At 42.7% G+C, this 23210-nt stretch overlaps 1 protein-coding gene and 1 long non-coding RNA gene across 3 annotated transcripts; one reads left to right on the top strand and one right to left on the bottom strand.

The window, feature by feature from the left end:
- Positions 1-9761: 9761 nt before the first annotated feature.
- On the top strand, positions 9762-22422 carry LOC6728211 (hemicentin-1). Of its 2 annotated transcripts, none has more exons than XM_016175248.3 (17): positions 9762-10049; positions 11537-11752; positions 15247-15746; positions 16230-16549; positions 16900-17103; positions 17170-17321; positions 17585-17729; positions 17808-17938; positions 18277-18436; positions 19317-19486; positions 19556-19679; positions 19758-19918; positions 20460-20601; positions 20678-20801; positions 20873-21234; positions 21437-21648; positions 21950-22422. In XM_016175248.3, the coding sequence occupies exons 3-17, from the start codon at positions 15388-15390 to the stop codon at positions 22187-22189; spliced, it is 3006 nt and encodes a 1001-aa protein (XP_016034849.1). In that variant the 5' UTR covers positions 9762-10049; positions 11537-11752; positions 15247-15387; the 3' UTR covers positions 22190-22422. The 2 variants fall into 2 exon arrangements, with proteins under 2 accessions (XP_016034849.1, XP_016034850.1); XM_016175249.3 differs by having other exon boundaries at positions 9762-10252.
- LOC120284966 lies at positions 19075-21986 on the bottom strand. The gene is made up of 2 exons (XR_005544188.1): positions 21880-21986; positions 19075-21674 (listed from the first exon to the last, which is right to left on the bottom strand). It is a non-coding gene; the product is annotated as an uncharacterized LOC120284966 (long non-coding RNA).
- Positions 22423-23210: the final 788 nt, after the last annotated feature.

Below are 23210 nucleotides of genomic sequence, written 5' to 3'. Positions count from 1 at the left end.
CACTGACTTGACATATTTCTCCACTTTACGAAGAGTGCCGGGCGATAAGCACTCGACAGCATCATCTCCTGGCTTTCGGTGATAGTGTTTCAGCCAATGTAAATAGTCACGAGTATAAAACTTCATAAATTGGCAAGGCAAAGGGTGGGCCGATCTGATGGCAAAGTGTTTGGATTGCGATGGAAACTTCTGATTTCGAGGCATGATTGCATCTTTAAATGCGAAAACCCTCGTTTCTTGAGCGAAATGGAAAGCAAAGGGTTATTTCTTTAAAGGGCTATTGGGTCCGTTCTGTTGTTCATTATTTTTATTAGGACATTTTGTCAAGATATTTATCGATTTCATCAGGACTTCATGCATGATGGTTGTCAAAAGAAAAAGATCTTGTTTCTGGTGTCAAAAACCATAAAAACAACTGTAAGAACTTCGCTAAACCTCCCGGAAATAGAACTAGTGAAATCACTCCTCATTTTCGACAGCAGCTTTCAATTCACGTACTTAAATGCCAGCCTCATCGCTCGTTTTCATCAAAGAATACTGTGCTCCTTTGTGGCTGTTTCATTACATCCTCCGCAGGACTCCTGCAGGACTCCCTCTGGGCGAATGTCTTGCCCAAGGAGAACATCCTGGCTGCGTTTTTTCCATTCCCTTTGAAGGAGGACGTCTGATATCTTGTGCATTCAACTCGGTTACTACGCACTTATCTCATCTCCGTAACTGTGCATAGAATTTTGACAGACAATTAGCAGTGGAGCGATGGCAACGTTTCTTCTTTGACTCCCGGTTAGGATGGGATCCCATACCCATGCCCATACCCCATACCTTCACCTACATCATCTCACTTTGTGGGTCTGCTGCACAGTTTTATGGGTGTTTTTCTTTTTATTGTCCTACGCATTTTCTATGACATTTTTGACGCTTACGATTTGAACATTGTCTTAATTGCTGCTTTATGATGTGTGCTCTCAAATGACACGCAGCATTTGCCAACCCAACGTTTTCCGTGATTATGATTTAGTTCAGCAAACTGGTAGGAAACTCGAGCAGTTTTTAGGTGGTGGCTGGGGTCTGGAGGCGCCATAAAGATTAAATACAAGTGTAGTAACAAAGATTGTTGCTTTTGGCACCCGTCAGTCCGCCATAAAACAAGTCTCTCACCCAGTTGAGTTCACATATCACGAGTGTGAAGTTCTTTAAATATTTGCCGGGTGGCATAAAATATTTACAATGTGTAGCATGTGTGGCAATTGTCAGTTGAAACGGCTGTAAACGGAATATAACTTTGTTATTGATTTGCCAATTGTCTGGAAATAAATTTCGAAAATGGGATTGACATTGGTGGTGTCTTGGAAATAGTAAAAGTATATTGTCGGCTTAGGTTGCAGATGGGATGAAATCAGGGAAATATCTTCAGGAAAATATATTAGAATTATTAGATACTCTTAAATATGTTCCGGTACATTTTCCTGCCTAAATGTATCAATCCTCATTTCTGATCCACTGAAATCTGTGTTTTGCCAGCTTAATCATAATTGATTCAATTTAGCAGCTAGCCGTATGATGGATTGGCTTCTTCGAATGCAAAAATTCAATCTACAAGTCTCGGCGCCGCACTCACATATTTACGCAAATGAACGACTTGGACAGGATTAGGGGATTGGGAGTGGGAATGGGAACGGGAATGGGAGATTGGCTGGATCTTGGATGGTTCCAGTCAATTACCCGCAGCGCATGCATCTAAATCAAAGGCCACAAAGGCAATCGCAATCTCCCGGGCTTAGCAGTCCGGAATCCGGAGCCATTCCTCACCTGCTGCCGCTGCTGCTCCTATCTGGATGAAATTTATAGAAACCATTTGTATTTACGTACCCAAACGGCGATATGTTGGTATTTGTGCATTTGTGTTCGCATGAAAGAGTCGTATATTTAAAATTTGCATTTCAACATAAAATTATTTGGGGAAGATTTTAATGACAAATTATGGCCGCGTAAATTATGGTGCTGGGTGCTGGGTGCTTCACCCTTAGCCGGCGTACCTTTCTCCTATTTATATTTATATTTATATCGTAAAGGCGCTCATACAGATACATCCCACCCACGTCGCCAAAATGGCAATAAAAATATTTCGCTACAGATCTTATTCAGCTTTATTTCGCCATTTTTATTTGTTTTCGTGTTGTGGAGTTATGTGTGTGTGGGTCGTATTAGGGGGCTGCCCCCAGCCCCCAGCCACCACCTCCTTCTCATCCTCCTGCTCCTGGCATTGCTATATTTGTTTTCTTACCCGACGCTTCTTTTTTTTTTTACACATTTTGCAGCGTTGTTGGCGAAAAAGCGCTTTTATATGTATGCACGGGTATGCTCTGTATCTTTCCGCTTGTCTGGCACTTATCCTGGGGGTCCTGCTGGTCCTGGCTTCGCAGGATGCCTTCGTGCCTCCACGGTTTCCACTGTTGCCACTGTTTCATTCCGTTTCCATGAGGAAGCCAGGACTCAGGCCGTGCTCACCTTGCGATTTGTTTTTAAAAGCCGCTCAGCTGTGGCTCAAACAACTTTCTGCTGCCTTTGTTAAAACAATAAAATTATTATTATTGCTCCACATGTTGGAATTCGAGGACTTAAAATGTTGTTTCGCTCCTGTCCCTTTGCCTCTACCCATCCATCCATCCATCCCGCCATCCATCCATCCGTTCCGAAACCCTCTGAAATTGGGTCTATCTCTGGCTGGCTGGCTTCCTTTTGCCTTATAATCATCGTTCATCATTCGTGTTGGACCCGCGCCTTGGGAATTTGTCATGCAATTTATTCCTTTTCTTGCGCCACTTTGGCAACAATTTTATGTCATTTGTTGATTGTGTAAATTTCGCGTTTAGCCGGTGAGCCATTCCATTCGAATCCCTTCGTCCTCGTCCTCGACCACGTCCTCATCCTCGGCACTCGGATTCGAAAGGTGCTAAAGGATTTTATGTTCGGCCTAACCGTGGCTTATTCGCGTTTTTAGTAGTCCGGCAGCTACTTATGGTCGCGATGTCCTCTCCCGACTCTTGGCTACATAAAAAATGATTTACTATATGGCGGGTCTCCCTTTATGACAAGTCGTAAATTGCATTTTATGTCGCATGGTGGCGGGCTTTTTTGTCTTTCCCCCATCCTTCCCTCGCGTAGTCCAGATCCAGAACCTCAGCCAGCCAAGAGCTCCTCCCTTTTTGGCGCTCGCACTTTTATTCGTTTGTATATTTGTTAATTAAGATTGAGAACGATGTGCGGCAACTGCACACAGAAATGGCCAATTATGCAGCGTGTTTGCATCTGCATTTGCATTTGCAATTTGCAACAGCAACTATGCAGGAACGATGCCAACTGCAACTAGCCAAGTCGGACTAATCCGCGACCTTTCTTAGCCTCGAGTTGGGCGAAGCTGGCAGCTAGCTTATTTTAATTAGACTCTGTCCCAGGATCTGGGCACAAAAGTGGGTAGGTGGCTGTGGCTCTGGCAGGGGCGAACACCAAAAATATTCTAATGGGGGGCTTCCATTCGAATATCTGGCTAATTTTATAGATATTGCGGTCTGACTCTGGCACTCGGAATTTCACAGCTGGGCAAATGGAAACCAGAAGACCAAAACTCAATTAAGACCTTTTTAAGGCCGACATTTTTCGTGGCCAGGCTTGAGAAATTCGACAGCTCTGAACTCTTACACAGCTCATATTTCATGTACTTTATAAGCTAGAAATTAATGTTGTAATGAAGCAAAATATATGTACTTTTTTAATTTAGTTATTTTGTTTTTAATTGTAGAATTTTGAAAATTGTCCCCTGAAACCCCCTTAGATTTGCCACTGGCTGGGTTCAAATGTGCTGCCTTCCGCTGCGGAAATAGCATCTCCTTGAGGAGTCCTCCAGCGCCACCTGCCACGCCCCCCCTCTCACGCCCACTTGCAGGGTGTACTTAGATGCAGGTATTTGCCTTTGCATCTGTAAATACACAAGTGAGTATCTGTATCTGCCTCTGTTTCTGTTTTTTAGCTGCATCTGAATCTGTAACTGGGCTTCTTCGAGGATGCGGTGGCGCTTGTGGTTTGCGGTTCGCCGTCGCCTGCTTATGGAAAATGGAAAATGCCAGCGAAAGAAGCCTTTCCGCCAAGAGATTACGAAACGTGTCACAAGTGCAGTCTGCACCTTTTTGAAGTTATGTTTAGAATGGCAGCGGACCCTGTGCGCCGCCTAATGAGTGGAATTAGAATTCAACATATGGCAAAAAAGTCACGTTTTCTGAAATTAATGATTTGGGGCGACTGCGTCATCCTCATTGCCTCTGACAGACACTTGACGTGGGCATTCGTTGGATGCCCGCTCTCAATTGGTCCATTATCTGCAGAGCCGAGAAAAATCTATAAGATGGTATGAAATAAATATGGAATTTTAGAAGATTTAACAATGTAAGTGATTGCATCATTTAAATTGGAAAGCAAGTTATATTCTTTGAAATATACAGAGAGTTTTATTAACAGCAGTAATTTAATAGCCATTTGTAGGAAACACGCACCTAGAGTATTCTCTAAGTGTACTAATAGTACCTTAATGTATTACATTCCTTTCCAGCTGCATTGATTATTTCTTGCATCACCTGTGCGAGGCACTGATTTCTGCTCTTTGGCGACCTATTCTGTTTAGCAACATAATTTATGACTAAAAGAAAACGTCATAGGCACAAAACACTGTCTATTGTGCCAAAATTTATTGAATGAACGTGCTCGCCATTAAGGAACGCTGAAACCACAAACCAAATTAGATCATATTAGGCCCTAATTTGGCTTTCAAACAGATCAAACATAACCGGAAACTGGGCGAATGTCAAAACTTGTCTCATACATATCAATGAGATCCATAAATTTATAATCTCCCTCCTCTGCTTCGTTTCATAGCCCTTTAATGATGAAGTGCGATCATAAATTTTAATCCCTTAAAAAAGCCCCAAACCTGATTGAATGTAAGCTCAATTAAGATATTAGTTTTGATCTGGGTGTTAATTTTTGGCGGAGCTTGGGTTCAATTCAAATGCCCAAAAAGCCACCACATTTCTTATTTAATATTGTTACAATATAAAGTTGAAGAAAATTAAGACATTATTGAAAATATATATTTAAATGAAGTAAATTCCAGCCTAAATAACTTTATACCTTTTTTTCTGATACTTCACTCAGAGGTGAAGGCCTCACTCCCTATGCACTAATCTACATGTGTGCAATCAGACAAATAAATCCACTTTCGTGTCACCTGCCGAAATCAATTTCTAATAAATAGTGTGTTTCTCAGATTAAAACTATTCCAAATCTATCTGGCAGATACACATGGTCGTGAGTGGTTTGGAAACACGCACACAGCCGCACCGAATGAAGAAATATGAGTATGCAAATAGGCTTAAAGCGCACAATCGCAATCAAAAACGACAAGAACAATAACTAACGTAGCGGTAAAGTGTTTAGACACGCAATGTCAATAAAGTATCTTATCTGCGGAGCATACGTTGAGCGGGCGATGGATACGGATACGATACTCGGATACAAGCGCTTATTCCCATTCTGAATCTCATATAAGGCACGACATCGGCGTTATTCTTTTTCCCCCGCTTTTTCCGAGGGCGGCAGCTGGTGGGGGAAACTCATTCAATAATGCGTGCCTACGAATTCTGATTATATATCGCACGGGTCGAGCGCAGAACAAAAACCAAAACAATGTCAAAGGGTTCGGTTTCTGTGGCGGCCAGTCGGCTTTAACTCCGTGCTTGCGTGATACACTTGGAGAAATGTGTGCACACATTTATATGATTATTTATTAAACATTGCTTACCATGTTATTTAAAACTTTCTTAAAAGGAAGTAAAGGTATGCATTACGGTTTTAAAAAAGTTATGAACTAAAGATACATATTGATAAATATTCTTGTATTTAAGCTTATCAAATTCGTGCTTAAGTTTACTAAACTTAATGACTTCTAATTTGATAGAATTTGATACTGTCGCTTATTGCAGTGTACCGCGTATTTATGTGAATGGAGGAGCGTTTGCGTTTGTGGCAGTGATCTTTGCATGTTTGAAAAACATTTTAGCATGCAGGGCGTGGCAAGTGCGTAGCGGACATACCTACAAACAAACCAGGCCAGAACCCAGAATAGATGTATACAAATATGGATGGGAGACGGGCGGAGATGGGAGACGGATTTACCGGCAAACGGACTGATAGACAGACAGACAGACAGCGGGTCGAAAATTGCAAATTGAAATGTTACAGTTAAGCACGTATTTGGCCATGGAGCCCGGGGCTCCGTGTGCGTTTGTTTTGAGCGTTAAATCGATGCGATGTATAGATTTCGGCGGGATCCTCTCCTGGCGAAAGCGGAATCTATTCCCCATAAACGCTAATGAGCCGCAGCACGGCAATATCGCGGATGCGGATGTGGATGGGGCCGAGATGCAGATACCCAGAAACAGCTCAGAGATCTAGTTACAAGGTCAGCTCCAATCGGAGAACTCATTGGGTATGCAGTTCCAACGATTCCATAACTCATTCAAACGTGTGATTTCCATGCTAATTGATTGCATGTTTATGGATGGTTGTCCTCCCACCGAATTCGACTTGAATTGGGCTTACATGACCGTGCTCCGCTCCTTTTGATATGCTAATTTTAATGGCCAAATAATCGCATGTATCTGGCTTGTAAGCGCCTAATAAATTGATTAAATTCTTTGGCTTTTATTAGGAAGTTGTCATTAAGTCATCGGTGCGATGCTGCCATTAATTGCTGCCTTCGACAAGCAATTCGTTAGCCAGATACAACGCGCAAACACGCCGAAAAACGACGGATGAGACGGCAAACAAAGCCAACATTTGGCATGCTCGTATGTAAATTAGCCAGAAGCACAAAGTCGCAGACACTCCTCCAGCGATTGGTATAATAAATGTTGGAGCCGAGAGTAAAACACATGTAAGGCATGTGGAAATGGGATTTTAAACGCTTAAGCCGAAGTAGCTGAGCTGCCTTTGCCCCCGGTCTCCAGTTCTCCAGCTGCCGCCCAGTTTTGCATAGATATCCCCGAAGTGCGAGTATCTCAGATGCTGATGAGACCCATGACGAATGCCCGGCAAATGCAAATGCGAATGGAAATGCTCACAGCTCACAATACACAATGGACTCGAGTTTCCAAGGAATCGCCCCCGAGTATCACTTGCAGTTGTTCCTGTCCCATCTATTCAGTTCTATTTCATCCCACATAGCACGCGATCCATTAGCCACACAGATGTATCTCTTGCTGCGGTTTGTTTACGTGGCGCAGATACATCTCGCTATTTTTACATTGCATCCCGCATAACTGCGTTCAATTTCTAAACATTCCCTGTATTTCTTCTTAATTTGCTCGTTGCTCTTCTTTTTATTGAACAGCAGCGGCGGGCCAGTCAGGGAATATTTATTGATGATATGACCACACCTATTTTATGGGCAAACTCCCAGTTTTCTCAGTCGGTGCCAAAAATAGCCACAAATCCCTGGTGGTAAGTCCAAAATAAAAGCCAAGTCGGTGGGAAGTGGAAAATGTGACTGCGGCAACGGTAGCAGATTGCTACTTGTGCACTCGACCAAAATGCTTGCAATTATAAAATTATCTATGATTATCAAGGAAATGCTTTGAATTTATTATTTGAAATTTTATAATTAAGACTTCCACGCTTATGAACTGCAATTTAATTTCAAATGACAGCACAAATTATGTTTTTATTTATGGGCTAACATGAATGACAATTAATTATAGTTTAGTTCCAGTGCTGCATTTATCTAATTAGTTATTTTGGACTGTTTTTCCCCAGTGTATTGGAAGAGGACTTCTGGGAGTGGGCGGTGGTGGGAGTCGGGTGTGCTGGCGACTGGGGCTGAGTGCACTGCCATCTCACTTGAGAATTCTCACACCTCGTGGCTGTCAGTCCAGGTTTTTCGGGATATTTGGGAGTCGGTTTATCTTGGGGGATGCGGCGCGGCGCATTCACGTGCCAGGCTTTTGATCTGTTTAGCATTCCGTGGCACATCGGAAAGTCGTAACTATTGACAAGATCTGGAGCACCATCGAACGGCCAGGTCATTGGAGAGAAATGGCTGGGAGTCGAATGCATTTCATGCGGCACTCGTGTATTTGTTTGCATTAATTTGTATATGTTACTTTAACGATTTAATGCCCAGCACGGCACCGACCCGACGCAGATTCCATAGAAACGGGAGGGGAATCGATTCGAGTCCAGGCACGGGCACGGGCACCCAATGGAGTTCGATCCCCCATTCTCCATTCACCATTCCCCAATACCAGGTGACTGCACTCGGCGGGGATTTTTCCCTGGCTTTTTGGTTTGGTTTTGGCCGGGCGCAAATTGCTCGGGCGCTTCTTTACTACTTCCTTTCCATATCAAATTGTGTGGATATTGCGCATCAATCACTTGATAAAGAACAACAATGCAGCACTCGCATGATGAATAACATCTGCTCTGGTCGAATCTGAATTAAGGCGCAATGTTGTGCCGCAAATATATTGTATGTCCGCCTATATATATATATCCAAACTTGTATGTGTACGGGGAGTTTATGGAAATCCACTTGAAAAGCCGCACAGACTTATGGACTTGTTTCGTCAAAGAATAAACACATTGATTGATAAGTGAATAATTCAGGCGAGCAAATATTGTTCGATTTAATTAATTTCCAATTGGCTGTCTAGGGGATTATTATTCATCGCGAAGGCTCATTTCCGACAGGCCTCATTTTCCAGTGCTTGAAAAATATTTTACTTGGCTTTAATTTGCTGTGTACTAAGGTGTGATTTTTCTTAATAGGTAGCGGATGCAAGCAGGAAGTACAAATTTAAACAAAAATAATCCATTTACGTCTGTTTGCATTGAAACAATAAAACAAAATCTTTTCTTAACTTTTTCGTCGAAAATCTTTTAAGAGATGCTCTTTTAAATAAAGTATTTAGGTTAAAAACACTATTAGGAAAAATAGCAGAATGATTATAATACAATTTGTTTAAGTTTCCTTTGCAAGCGTATTTTAAAATGTAGCAATAACCTAAATTGTGGTAACCTATTGTACTACATACAAAGAATAAGAAGTCCAATTAAATGGACAATAAATAAACAAAGGTTTTTTAATATCCTTATAAGTTTCGCCATTGTTGAATAGAAAATTAAAATGTATTCTATTATCTAGGCAATAACTTTCAAATCAAGCAAGCCTAATACTTGGGCCTAACTTAACTTTAACTGACTTTTAAAAGCTATGGAAATCCCCCAACAACATCCGCGAATATTTGCCAAAACGATTATTCATCTGTTAAGCAGGGAGTATCTGCTGCCGATATGGAACATGGTGTAATCGTGTCTAGCTCTAATTACTTTTACAGCGACAACTTTTATCGCCCATCGCAGCGAATATCTCCGGATTGAGGGGCAATCTTTACGCATAAATAAGCAGAAAGTGGGTGGTTGGTGGGTGCTTTTGTTGGCGGTCCGTAAGAAGAGGAAATTTGTCAATACCACTTTTAGTAGTGGACTTTAAAGCAGGAGTGCCAAAGGCATAGGCATACGATATAGGTCGCTGTTAAGATCCGAATATCGTATGCCAAGTTTCGTGCGGCTGGCTCTTTCGGGCATTTCTCTTCGGCTGGCTGTTCGAATTTCGAGTTTCGAACTCAAATCAAAGCAGACGTCGCGAGGAAAACGCATCGACGAGTGGAACTCCGACGATGGGTATCCAGTAGATACGCGAAGCTATAACGGTACACATGTTGCTGTCGGAAAACGCGAGCGGTCCAAGTGGAAATGTAGCCCAATCCGTTCGCACCAGGGTTTCCATTTAAAGCGCTCCCTCGCACAAATACACACGCACACACCGAAACACGGACACACTCGTACACTCACACACTCGCAACGTAACGCACACCAACGCGCATTCGCACCCACACACAAGTGAAGTCGGCTCTGCAAACGCACAAGTGCGGTGTATCTGTGTGAGTAGCCGTAGAAGAGGTGTTTGGCATTGTGCTCAGGATACAGGATTTGGTGGCCAAGTGCTTAATAAAACCATCATAAACCCCAAAACCGTCGAAAGTGATAAATGCAAATATACCCCTAATGAATGAATAAAACCAATCGCAAAAGTGTGTGGCCTCAAGGAGCCAAGCCAAGTATAATCCCAACCATTGGCCAAGTGGTAATGCATCGTCGGATTAAATCTTACCGGTTTACAACAGCACTCGAATCTCTAATGGGCCTTGTATTTACCAAAATCTCCTCAATAAAAACGAAATCTCAATTGCTGACTTAAACATGTGCTAAAAGCTATTGAAAAATTAAACTTATGAAGTTACTCAGTGGCTTACTAACTCCAATGACCCTTTAAAGTTTATGATAATATTTTATGTGCTGAGTATAAATTCAAAAAAATATAAGAAAAAGGTCATGGTTTAAACTTGAAATGCAGTTAAATATTGCCTACCATATTGGAATTCATTTAATTAACGTTAAGCAAATTCCGTACTGCTGAGTTTTTGCGTAAAATAGTTCGAAGCCTTTATATAATTGCATTCCCCCGAACCCCCAAGAACTGCTGTAAAAGTATTTAAATTATTTTGTTAAAAACCCCGACAATAACGGGCGGCTGAATTGTCTGTCTGAAACCTCAAGGATTAGCCATGGAAAAAGAAATATTTATAAAAGCGGAAAAAATCTTATGAAAATCCCGGCAGACTAAAATAGCAACAAACGTTGCCGCGGCTGACTTTGAAAATCGCTCCACTCCGGATCCAAGCTCCCACCCCTTCTCCCCCAGTTCCCAGCTCCAGTTGCCACCACTTCAGCGGATCCACTCCACTCGAAGGAAGGGCTGGCTGCTCGGTTTGCGGTGCCGTGCCTCGAGTTCGTCGATAATTGGAATTTACGACTGTGGCATACAAAAAAACAGAGAGAAGGAATACGGACTATAAGGCTGCAAGGATATGGCCTCGGCACGGGCGTCGTTGTTTGGTGACTCGTTGCCATTCCCCCTGATCCCTGAACCACTCCCATCCCGACTCCTTCCACCAATCATTCCAAATGTCCCTTTAACCCGGCCCTACGATAGTCGGGCGCCGTGTAAATATTTTTTTGTCGTCGCTCCCTGTGCGGTTCAGTTCAATTGGCCCTGTCAGTGGCAGGCGCGCTGATTTGTTATGGTAATAGTTGTCAAAACGAGAGCAGATTCGAGAGATCCTCCACGGCACTTGATTACACTTGGCCACAATGTCAAACGTGCGGATAGTGCATACATATATATGTATATACGTATGGATATATAGTAAATGAAGTGTGAGCTTAACGAAATCAAAACTAAATTGCCAAGGGAGGTGCGAAACGTAAATCTTGGCCAATTAGGAGTGCAATTGGTTTTTGTGCGAGTTTCAAGTTCGTTAAGAGGTTCGGGTTTCTTAACCATCTATCTCTTTCGGTTTCATCGCAGATTCATCCGTTCAGACGGCGTGTCTGTGGCTCATTAGACGAAAAAACTAGCTGGCCAACAAAATAAAACAAAGTAACAAATCCAAACCAAACCAAAAAAGCATAGTCGAAATCGAATCGAAATCAAACAAAGCGAAGCAAACTGTAGCAGGGCAGTATAAAAACAACATGGAATATTGAATGAAATCGGCCGGCATATATGCACATACATTAGCAGGTGAGTTATCTGGCTGCTTATTTCCCTTAAAATTTATGCTCATGCATATCTGCATAATCGCAAATTAAGCTACATAATTAATAAGCCAGGAGCCACAGCCTCATCGCTGTCACTCGGCGTTGATGTAGCACTTTAGGGAGGCTATCAGCCGATGCCTTGCCTTGCCTTTGCTTCTGGCCATCTTGCTACTCGCATATCGGGTTATACTATATAGGCGGCTAAAGGCTATAGCATATGTGTACGTGCCACTGCTTTCCGAAAAGTATCGATGTCTGTAATCTTAATTAGCAACACCACAGCAACCGGCAACAGAGACAACATCGGCAACCCAGCAAACGGGGCTCACAAACATCTTTTAGCATTTCAAGCATGGCGTATCCGTACACTGCTGCCTTTTCCTCGGCTTTCCTATGCACTGCAAGAAATATAATGGTTCATTTTTATAAATTTATATCGTACTTAAAAATAGCAAATGGTCAAATGTGTCTAGTAAAAGAGCAGAAATCCACTAAAACCATTGTGTGCTTAGCCATAAATTAAAACCAGTTATATAGTATTAAAGTCAAAAGTCGAAAAACACATCTTTTCAGATTAGAAATGCTCACGAATTTTTTAAAAGAAGATTCCAATGAATACGTTTCATCATATTGAATTATATTTCTTTCTAAGCTTTGTAGTTATCAGCAATAGATTTTTCGATAGAACTGAGCAAATTATCTTTAAGTTTCAAGGACTCAAAAAATAAAATTTAATATTCTTTTCTTTAAAAAAATGTTTGAATAAACATAGAGTTTATTGAACTTTAACGCTAAATTATTCATTAAGGAATTTTACTTAAATATGTTTAATATATATTATTTAAATAACATCTTGGTCAGCCTAGGACAATATTTTTCCGAGTGTGGGGCTTTTTTCTGGCTATTTCTCACAAAAATCACATTACATCGAATGCCGAAACCGGTTTCGGTTGATTTCTTGTCATATTTCGTGTAGAAGCTAAAGGTGTTTTGTACAAATGGCCAGCAAACTAAACAAACCAAAGTCGCCGGCCAGCTCACGACCGGCTGCCCATCAAAGAGTTATTTATACTTATTAATGCCGACGATGAGTCCGAGGGGCCCAGAGCCCCTCACACACCTCCGATTCCCCGCAGATAGTCGTACGGCATCCCCAGTTATAGTTCGTTGGAGTATGCAAATATCTTTGATCTGCTTTCAGGCTGAAAAATTCGCACCTCCATGTGCGAACAAAGCGCCCATGGGGCCACCGATTTGAGTGCATAGGAAATCAAGTTTACGACTTCTGCGGATTCTCTGCTGGGAGAAAGGGTAATATATTTGGCGGGGGCTGACGTTTTAATTGCTTCCATTAGAAATCGCTTAGCGACTTTAAGTGGCAGCCAGCGTACAGGAAATTGAAATTACAGGTGTACATCTAAATTCCTGTTTATGATTGGGGCTTAGATGAGTTGATGGCCCTTTCGAATTTGAATGCGACACCTTCGGCCAAACAATCGGAATAGCACTTTGTTTGCTTTACAAACGCTTTTTGTGAGATGGAAATATTATTTCATTATTTGTAAAGTAAAAACGAGATAAATAATTAATAAATCAACGCATCTATTGTTTATTCTATGTGGCAATAAAAAGAGATAAAAGCTAATGAATTTTAAATAGCGAAGAATTCAAGTTCGTCGAGATAACCGGTTCTCTTTGGTGGGGTCAGTTTGTCAGCATTCAAAATATTTTGTTGGAATTGACCAAAAGTGGCTAACAAAGGCAGAACTAAAAGGGCCAAAACGGGGCCCAAAAATACCCTTGGAAATCCATCAAAATAAAGGTAGTTGGGTGATTTAAAAGATACATGTAATTAATAGGCACTTGATTGATATGATTGTATTTTGATTTAATTTTTGAATATTTTATTGCTTGCTATAGTTTCCAATATATCTATGAATTTGATGAAATAGTCATTAGACCTCGGTTCAGGGTATCTTTGTAAGCTATCCCTATCATAACCGTCTTGAATCTCAAGTCTCTGGGCCAAGTGTTTGTCTACCACATTCATAGGCAAATTGCGGACGGCATATTTATGAGCAGCTCTTCTTTTCGACCTGGGGAAAAAGGAATATCGTAATAATTAATTAAGTTATAACATTAAATGGCCATAAAGGGGCATTAGGCCCATAACTTTGAGTGGACATATGAGCATGAGCTATGCCACTTGTCTGGAATCTCCGATATTTGTTGGAGAAATACCCATAACTCTTTACCCTTTGTTATCGTTGAGGGCGATCTTAGCCGTAGATGGGGGCATCTTGGCCATATGCCTGACATTCCAGCCATCAGCATCATCATCTTTTACGACTCCAACTGTCTGGCCAATCAGGTCCAGACTTTCTTGGCCACAATCCGCACAGCTCACTTCACTTTTCTCGCCCTGTCAGTTTTGATTTTCGGTTTTTGGCAATGTCAGCCATGTGCCAAACAAATGACTTCACATTTTTAAAGATATTACGTTGACATACAGCGCCGCAAATTGAGTGAGTTGACCGCAAGTGCGTCATGAATTCCAACCTGGCCATGAGCTAAGAGCCCCGTTCTTCGGATGAGGTATGAATAAGTATTTCTAGGAGCAGACATTTGCCGTGATTACCTCCATAAAGCTGTTAGTTACACTTAACTGACTTTCTAAAGAGACTCCATAAAATCGCGAAAATGAGTGGGACGTGTTGATCCCAGAACGCATTGTTCTCTTAAACACATTTGATTTATTAGCGAGATGAATGGAATTGACATCGGTTATTAATTGTGCTCCGGCAGACAAAAGGCACGTTAACAAAAAAATATTTAAATTTATGCCCTTGAAGCTGACCAAATAAAGTTTACCAATCATTTTGATCGTTCTAATAGTCTTTTGGATATGGGAACCTCTTTGAATGCATCGTAAAACATTTTCATTGCAAATTGAGTGCTCGAATTGGGGCTTATTAATGCTACGATTCATATCTTAATTGCTTTTCCTCACAGGAATATTTGAAATGTTCGAGCTTCATTGATGGTAAATGGAGTTGAAGGTAAAAGACCTTATGCTATCTGTGCCACAAATATAATGCGTTCCAATTATTCACAAAGGCCACAAGTTAGCACGTTTAAATTTAAATGATTCCTAAAATTGGTCAGTGAATATTTACTTTCTATTCACTGGGAGGGGAATATTTACAGTATTGTCATCGAACTATGCATTTTATTTTATTGGTTTTCTAACTTTATTACATTCATTAATGACAGCTAGGAATTTTTAAAATAAAAGTAAAATATTTATTCTAGTAATGTGACTAATATTTTTAAATTTCTTGAGCTAAAGTGGGCGCGATGTATGTGCTCAAGCCACTAATTTTATTCATATCAACTAATGTTATTAGAAAATGAATAAGCATGTGATTTTCATCTATCAGTAAAGTAACTTATGACTTGAATTATTGCATTGTGCAGCTAAAGGACAACGAATCCCCTTGCTCGCCCACCAGCTTCGCATCATGGATGAAAGTGCGATAATCTATCAAAGGCTATGATAAAGGTCAAAGGAAGAGTCTTAGCAAGCGATTAGTTTGAGTAAACGAGAAAGCGAAAATCATGCATCACGAGGAGACATACCAAGTAGTTTGCCGACTGATTGAAAGGGAGGAGCTGGAGGATCGCAAGCCGTGCTGTCGGAAAAAGCCCACTGCGCCCCATCCCTTCCCCAGTCCGAATGCCTGGAGGCAGTTGCTCCTTCCCCTGCTCATGCTGTCTGGGATCAGCCAGGTGTGCAGCACCTACGTAGAACAGGATGAGCTCATGCAGAATCTGGACCGACCGGTTCCACTCACCACTGTGCAGGGTGTCCTTGGACGACAGGCGATGCTGCCCTGCGATATTTCGCCGCAGGAGCGGGACGACGCCGTCTATATGGTCCTGTGGTTCCGCGAGGGCGATGGCGAACCCATCTACAAGTAAGTTCGAGATTACAGTAAGATTTCAATTTTAAACTAAAGGTAATGGTAAAGGTTTAAGTAAAAAGGTCAAAAATAATCAATTGAAAAAGAAGAAATGGTTATTTGAACAGCTAATTCAAATACATGGTAAATCAAAGTAATTCATTGTACTATATTCGTAAAAAACACAAAGAGCTCACCCTGGGGCATAATTTGATGTTGTGTAAATAATGTGTTTTTGTGATTTACCCCTGCAATGCAATTTTAAAAGCATTCAAAGAAGGGTGGGGGTATACACCATAAAAACACTTTCGTTAGAATATCACAGCAATTTCAAAACTCCGACCGACAAATTGGTGGAAAACAGAAGCATTGACATTTTACCCAATGGTTTTATTAATTACATCCAATAAATTGGTTAATAAGTAACTTTTGTTTTTTGATCAAATTATATTATGTTCAGATTTAATATAATTATCGTTGAAACCTCTCCAATTAAAGTTTCGATGTGCGGGGCCGGCAGTTTGGACAGGCGCGTTTGTGGTCCTCGCCCACGGCCTTTGGCACCCGCGCCCACTTCAGCAGCACCACCCATCCCGCCCAGCTGAAGATCGACAACATTCGGATCGAGGACGAAGGCGTCTATCGGTGTCGCGTCGACTTCCGCAACTCGCCCACCCGGAATCTTAAGATCAACCTCACCGTCATCGTCCCGCCGGACAGACCCATAATCTATGGCCAAAACAGGCACGAGAAGGCCGGAAATGTGGAGTCCTTCAGCGAGGGCAACGACATCGTCCTGTCCTGCGAAGTTTCAGGAGGTAAGAGATTTAGTTGGAATAAAAAAGCATGAGCTCTATGCATGAACAGGACAAATTTTTAAACAATGTTAGTTACGTTTTTATATTGGGTTTAAGCCAAATTACATAAAAATGCACTTGAAAGGGTTTGGCAAAAAGTACTGAATTAAACATCAGCATGTTTCGGTTATTCCTATAAAATTGAAGCAAATTATAAATGGGCTGTAATTTTAATGATGGCAGAAATACTTGGCGTGCTTAAAGACAACTTGTTCTTGACTTAAGATTTTCATTTTATATTTTCCAACCGTTTGTTGGGTAAATAATTCATTTATCTGCATCCATTATTTATTGAACCCAACAAATTTCAGGTCGCCCGCGACCCAATGTCACCTGGTACTTGGACAACACGGCGATTGACGAGTCCTTCGAGCAGCGACCCGATGGCAAGACCATTAACCACCTGTCGTACCCAAATGTGGGCAGGCAGCACCTCAATTCCCGGCTAATGTGCGTGGCCAGCAACACGAACTTGACGCCACCCAACAACCGGGTGGTCATCTTGGACGTGAATCGTGAGTGAATGCCGCAAGGATATGCTAATTAAGTGCTAATGATAATGGTTCTCTTCTGTTCTGCAGTGAAACCCATTGCCGTGCACATACTCACCAAGGATCGATTCGTGTCTGCGGATCGCACCTACGACGTGGAGTGCAAGAGTTCCGGATCGAAGCCGCCGGCGCTCATCACCTGGTGGAAAGGCAGCAAGCAGCTGAAGAAGCTAACCAAGAATGTAAGCCCACGCTCGTAAATGACTCGTGAATTCGCTCAGTCCCAAACTCATTAATTAAACACAAATTAATATTGTGTAGTGTGTGCGTCGCTTATAATTGCCACAAATTTCCTTTCCATTTTCGCCGGGTTTCGTCGTGGCCTTGGCTCGATTTTCTTTACTTTTCTCACTTTCCGTTCCGTTGCGTTCCGTTCGGTTACTTTCGGTCCGCTTCCGTTTCATTATTCATTTCCTAATGGACTCTGTTTGCGTTTCTTTTTTAGTTTAATGAACCCGATAATCAATCTCTAAGTATACTGACGTTTACGCCCGGACGCGAGGACGATGGCAAATATTTAACATGTCGGGCAGAAAATCAATTCATCGACGGCAGCGCCATCGAGGACAAATGGCGACTCATTGTCCATTGTAAGCAAAAGATGCGGCAAATTCTGAGAGCGGGTGGAGTCTAATTGCAAAAAAATCGTTTCTCCCATGTGTCCACAGACCAGCCGACCACCACGCTCAAGATTGGCTCCTCGCTGAATCCCGACGACATCAAGGAGGGCGATGATGCGTACTTCGAGTGCATTGTGCTGGCGAACCCGAAGCCGTACAAGATGTCCTGGTTCCATAACGTAAGCATGTCCCTGAATAATGGGTGTCAAATACTTCAGTCACTGCAAGAAAGTGCAGAAAATAGGATTTTAGATTAAAATTCCACATTTAAGATACCTTCAAGGTAGTATATTACTAATATTCAAAGTGCTAATTATTATATGCCATATAAAATGGTGTGATATAAAATTCTGAATATTCAGAACTCAGTTTCCATAAATTAACACTTTGCCAGAGCCATGCTCAAAAAAAAAGTCTTATATCGCTCATACGCCCTGTGGGTTAGATGTTTTATTACTGTAGATGAAAACGCTGAGTGGCTTACGTGTCTTTCCTCTCTTTTTTTCTTTATGTGCAGGGCAAGGAGCTGCAGCACAACATATCCGCTGGTGTCATCCTGTCGGATCAGTCGCTGGTCCTGCAGAGCGTCTCACGTGCCTCGGCCGGCGACTACACCTGCCTGGCTGTCAACTCGGAGGGCAAGGGCCCCAGTAATCCGGTCACATTGCGCATACGCTGTAAGTAAATCGCAGCCAAATCCCAACCGTCCCCACCCGAAACGGCACTCCCTACGCCCCTGGGCCACCATCGAAGTTAGCCAAGTTTGGCTTTGAACTAACGTCTCTGTAATTTCCAATTTAATCCTTGAGTTTGAATGGCTCTTAATGTATTTCGAGTACGGGGCTCAGTGTTATATTCTGGCCGAAAGCCAAGAACAAAGGCAGAGTAGGTGTGTCGGCCCCAGTACCCGGCACATAACCATTCTCCCCCAGAATCCCCAGCCCGCAGCCCTTGCGACTCACGTTAATGACCAAGATTATGGCGCAATGAATGCATTGCCTTGGCACTTGCCCGGCCTCCTCCTCGGAATTCTCTGAATCTGACTCTGGCACCGAGTGATATTCCAAATGACCAGAGAGTATGGGTGGGATTCTGCCCCCTGGCTTAGGCATAGCCATGCCCGAAATGCGCCAGCCAAATTCGAAATTCGGTATTAATTCTGGCCGTTTAAGGTCTATTACAGGCAAAAAGCAGTTTAGTTATTACGACGGCGCACTAAAGATGTGAGATTCTTTTGGCTTATAAGTTAGTTAATTTCTTACAATATTCATTTGGATTTGTTAATCTTTAAAATGTTTAAAGATAAAAACAGTACTCAAGAAGAAAGTATCTATTATTGTAACAATCAGATCGGATAATATGTCGCTTACGAAAACACTAATTATTTAAAAACAGATTTGATTCGCTTATAGATCAAATTATTTTTATATTTTCCCTTTTTAATTGCCCCCCAATGTTTTGAGTGCATTGTTAAGCTGCATTGTCATGTCGTTCGATCCTTTTGATGGCCGTTAAATATTTCAATAAGCGCTCTAATTTCCCACTTGACTCCGATAGATGCCCCGATTTGTGCCACGGACCACGAGGAGCTGCTGGGCGCTCTGAAGCACGAGACCCTGCCCCTGAAGTGTGAGGTGGACTCCTCGCCGCCGGCGGACTCCTTCCAGTGGACCTTCAATTCGTCCGGCGAGCAGACTGAGCTGCCAGCTCGCCTGCACTCCAGCGAGGTAGGATTGTCTGAAGGACAGCCACTCTGAAAGTGCTAACTACCTGTGTATCTATCTATATCCTTTAAGACCGGCATGTCGCGATTAAACTACACACCCAGCACGGACCTCGATTACGGCACGATTTCATGCTGGGCCAAGAACTCCATTGGCACGCAGAAGAGTCCCTGCGTGTTTCAAATTGTGGCAGCCGGTAAGCACCCAACAGCACCATCATCATCATCATCAGCATTATCCCAGTTAATCGGGGTGGACGTAACTCTATCCGCAGGTCGGCCGTTTCCACTGCAGAACTGCTCGGTGACCAATCAGTCGGTGGACTCGCTGCAAGTCGACTGCCTGGAGGGATTCGACGGAGGTCTTCCGCAGGGATTCATGCTGGAGCTGGTCGAACTGAACACGTTGCGTCTGGCCAGGAACATCACGGTTTCGGTAAGCTTCAGAATTGGGTTAATAAGCACGGGAATCTTAATTACCCAGCGAACCCATTAAACAACTTTATCGGCGACTTCCTCTAATCAATGGGGGTTTAAAGTAATTAATTGCCTCGCAGTGTTCAGAACAGCAGGAGATAAGCGGATGGAAATATTGTATACTTTGGGGCTCTGTGCTTATATTTTTAAGTTGCCAAAAAATAATATAATTTGTAACTCCGTAAATAAATTATTTTGTTGGATTTTGGGAGATTAAAAGCTAATGTGGATTAGGCTTGCAGTAAATTATTAGCATCATTTAAATATATTCCTAGTGGTCAGATGTTTTTCTATCCATAGAATGCAAAGGTCCTTTAGAGGACGCTTTTTTTATACCGAATTTGGATGCTGTGTTTTGTAAGTTCACTAAACATTAAAGTGCGAGTAAATAGGAGGGGAAATTCAGGGAAATTTATAATCATTGTTGCGTTTTTAAACTTCTTCTGAAAGTAATTATAATTTTTGTTTTGTTGGTTTTTCTTCTACCCGAAATTATTTAGCATACACCGGTGACCTTTGTGATAGACAACCTAGACCAGGCGGCCACCTATCGCATGGTGATATTCGCCGTAAATGCCAAAGGTCGTTCGGAGCCCACCATAATCGACGACATCAACTTCAAGGGCGTGGCCAAGTTCACAGGTGAGTTGCGGTTGGGGCCCAAGAACCCAAGTAATTGGGAATTATGTGGTAATAATTTAATTGCGGCATTTCGCAGGTGCCTCGACCGGCCTCTCGATGCCCCTCTCCCCATTCCTGGCGGGTCTGACCCTTTTCTGCGGCCTGCTGTTCGCCATCTTCTGCATCATGCTGGCAGCCATCTACCGGAGGTTTTCCAATCGGTACGGACACCAAAACCAAGCTAATGGCTAATGGCTGCGGCTTTGCTCTAATGGCCCCATTTAAATTGCAGGCGCAGCGACAGCAATCTGAAGGTGGCCAAGCACACGCAGCTCACGATTCCGGCGGACTGCCAGCTGGACCCGTTGCATCCGGGCGTTCAGACGGACGGATCCGGCAACCACCAGCCGCACCACAGCCTCCTGCCCCTCAACTGTGATGGTCGCAACGCGGTCGACTGCGGCGCTCTCGGGGATGTGGGCGGTGGAGGCGTGGGAGTGGGCCTCGATGGCGGGATGAAGGGCAGCTCGCCCATTGGCCTGGTGGCCATGCCAGGCGATACACTCCGCTCAAATGCAAGGAACCGGCACAGTCCCATGGCCGATCAGGCCGATATAGACGACACCGATCCCGATGTTATACCAAATCAGTATGGTGAGTACCCATCACTGCTTGCTGAATCTCCACGAGAATGATAAGCTCTTAAGTAAACAATTAAAATAAAATTCACTATATATTGCAATTGAATTTCTTGTCAACCAAACAATATTTAAATTAAATCTATTAGAGTACCATCACCTTCGTTGCAACTCATCATCAGTTATTCATTCAGTTTCCTTAATTAACGCATTTGCAGAAAAACGTCCGCTGAAGAGCCTGGTGTCCCCACCAGGATTTGCAAGCCCCTCGAATCGCCTGATGCAGCGCGATTACCTCCGGGAAACGGAGCTCACGAAGGGCGCCAGTGACGTGGGCATGGGGGCGGCGGAAGGTCTGTCCAGCATCGGGCTGATGAGCAGCTCCGGGAACGAGGTGCTGCACTACACTTTCCGGCCCAGCAAGCAAATCGTGAGTATTAAAATCTAGAATTAAAGCTGGAAAAATGTCGATTAAGTTATCGAAACAATCAGTTTCTCTCTTGCTTACTATCAACAATCACAAATATCATAGAAAACTTTTTAATATTTATGAATTATTCATAATAACCACAATATGAGTTTATAAAGTCTGATAACTTTGACTTCGATAATTTGACAGCTTAGGCTTAAGGCTTTCGGTGATGGTTATATCATACATTACCTCACGGTGTTCCTTTCGGGGCTTTCCTCTCATGCATTCTTCTCCCCTCCAAAAATCGCACTCCATACAGAGCTATGCTACACTGAACAAAAAGGGCATCACCACCTGCAGTCCGCCGTTGGGTTCGCTGAACTACAGTGTGAGCACCTCGACGCCCACGTCCTCGTACCACCTGACGCCCCAGCCCATGGAGGTCAGTCTGCTGAGTCCGAACAATCCATCGGTGACGTCGTCGCTGAGCGAGTACCGATTTCGCACCGGTCCAGAGATCGTCACCACCTCGAATCGCATACAGGAAAGTTGTATATAAAGCTCCCACACCCATACTTACTTCTGAGTGTACAAAAAACCAAATGATATAGAGTGGCAAATGTATTAATACATGAGTATCGTACCGCATCGTATCGAATAATATCCTAGCAGCTAGACGTATTTATTCGCATGGTTTGAGGAAAGACTTCTCCTAGCTCGTAAGCATCTTGTGTACTTAATGCAATGCCAAAAGTGTAACTGCAATACACTCGTTTTGTAAATAATCGTTGTCATCTGTTGTTGTAATTAAGCCAAGCCAGATAAGGAATATATTCTCGTGGAGAGAGAGAGAGGAGTGAACGAAACTACTTCTAAAGAACATATCGTTTAACGTTTCACCTACACACCCATATCCAATATCCAGTATCCCGATATCCTGGAACCCAAATCCATATCCCGTACACCCTATCCTATTCCGAAAAACAAACGCTGTCAACTTAACATATCGCCGACATCCTAACGCTCGCTAAGCTAACCCGAGATCATTGTTGTGCGCAAAAAATGCAAGAAACATAAGCAAACTGAGCAGGCCGATTGCAACTAATTTACGCCATATTTAGTATACCAATAAACGAATATATATCCATTTAATCTGAACAGGACCTGCACTCTTCCAGAGTTCCCGGCAGAGTACTGCGGGAGTCGCATTTGTGAGAATATCATGTCCATATCCTCTATGAAAGTATTACCTATTGATTTTCGTTTCGATTAACTCGAGTGTTTAAGTGTAGCTACCACATACGTGTATTTAACTAGATCTAAGTAGTCCTAATTAGCGGTCTAAGCGATATGTACATACATGATTATACAGAAGGCCGGAACTCTCCGGCACTCCGGTATTCCGGAATTCCGGTTCTCCGGTGCTCCGGTACCCCGGTACTCTGGCCCTCCTCCACTCCGGTTCTCCAAGATTCTCCCTGTAATTTGAAATTGTCTAACCGCTCCGAACCGGCAACTGTATATAGTTCATAATTTATTGTGAGGACGAAATGTGCCGTTCGCTCCGATGTACGTTGTGT

The sequence above is a fragment of the Drosophila simulans genome, chromosome 3R (genome assembly GCF_016746395.2).
Source record: "Drosophila simulans strain w501 chromosome 3R, Prin_Dsim_3.1, whole genome shotgun sequence".
In the NCBI taxonomy this organism is placed as follows: Eukaryota; Metazoa; Arthropoda; class Insecta; order Diptera; family Drosophilidae; genus Drosophila; species Drosophila simulans.
The sequence above is the reverse complement of the archived record's forward strand: the minus strand, read 5'-3'. Positions and strand labels throughout refer to the sequence as shown.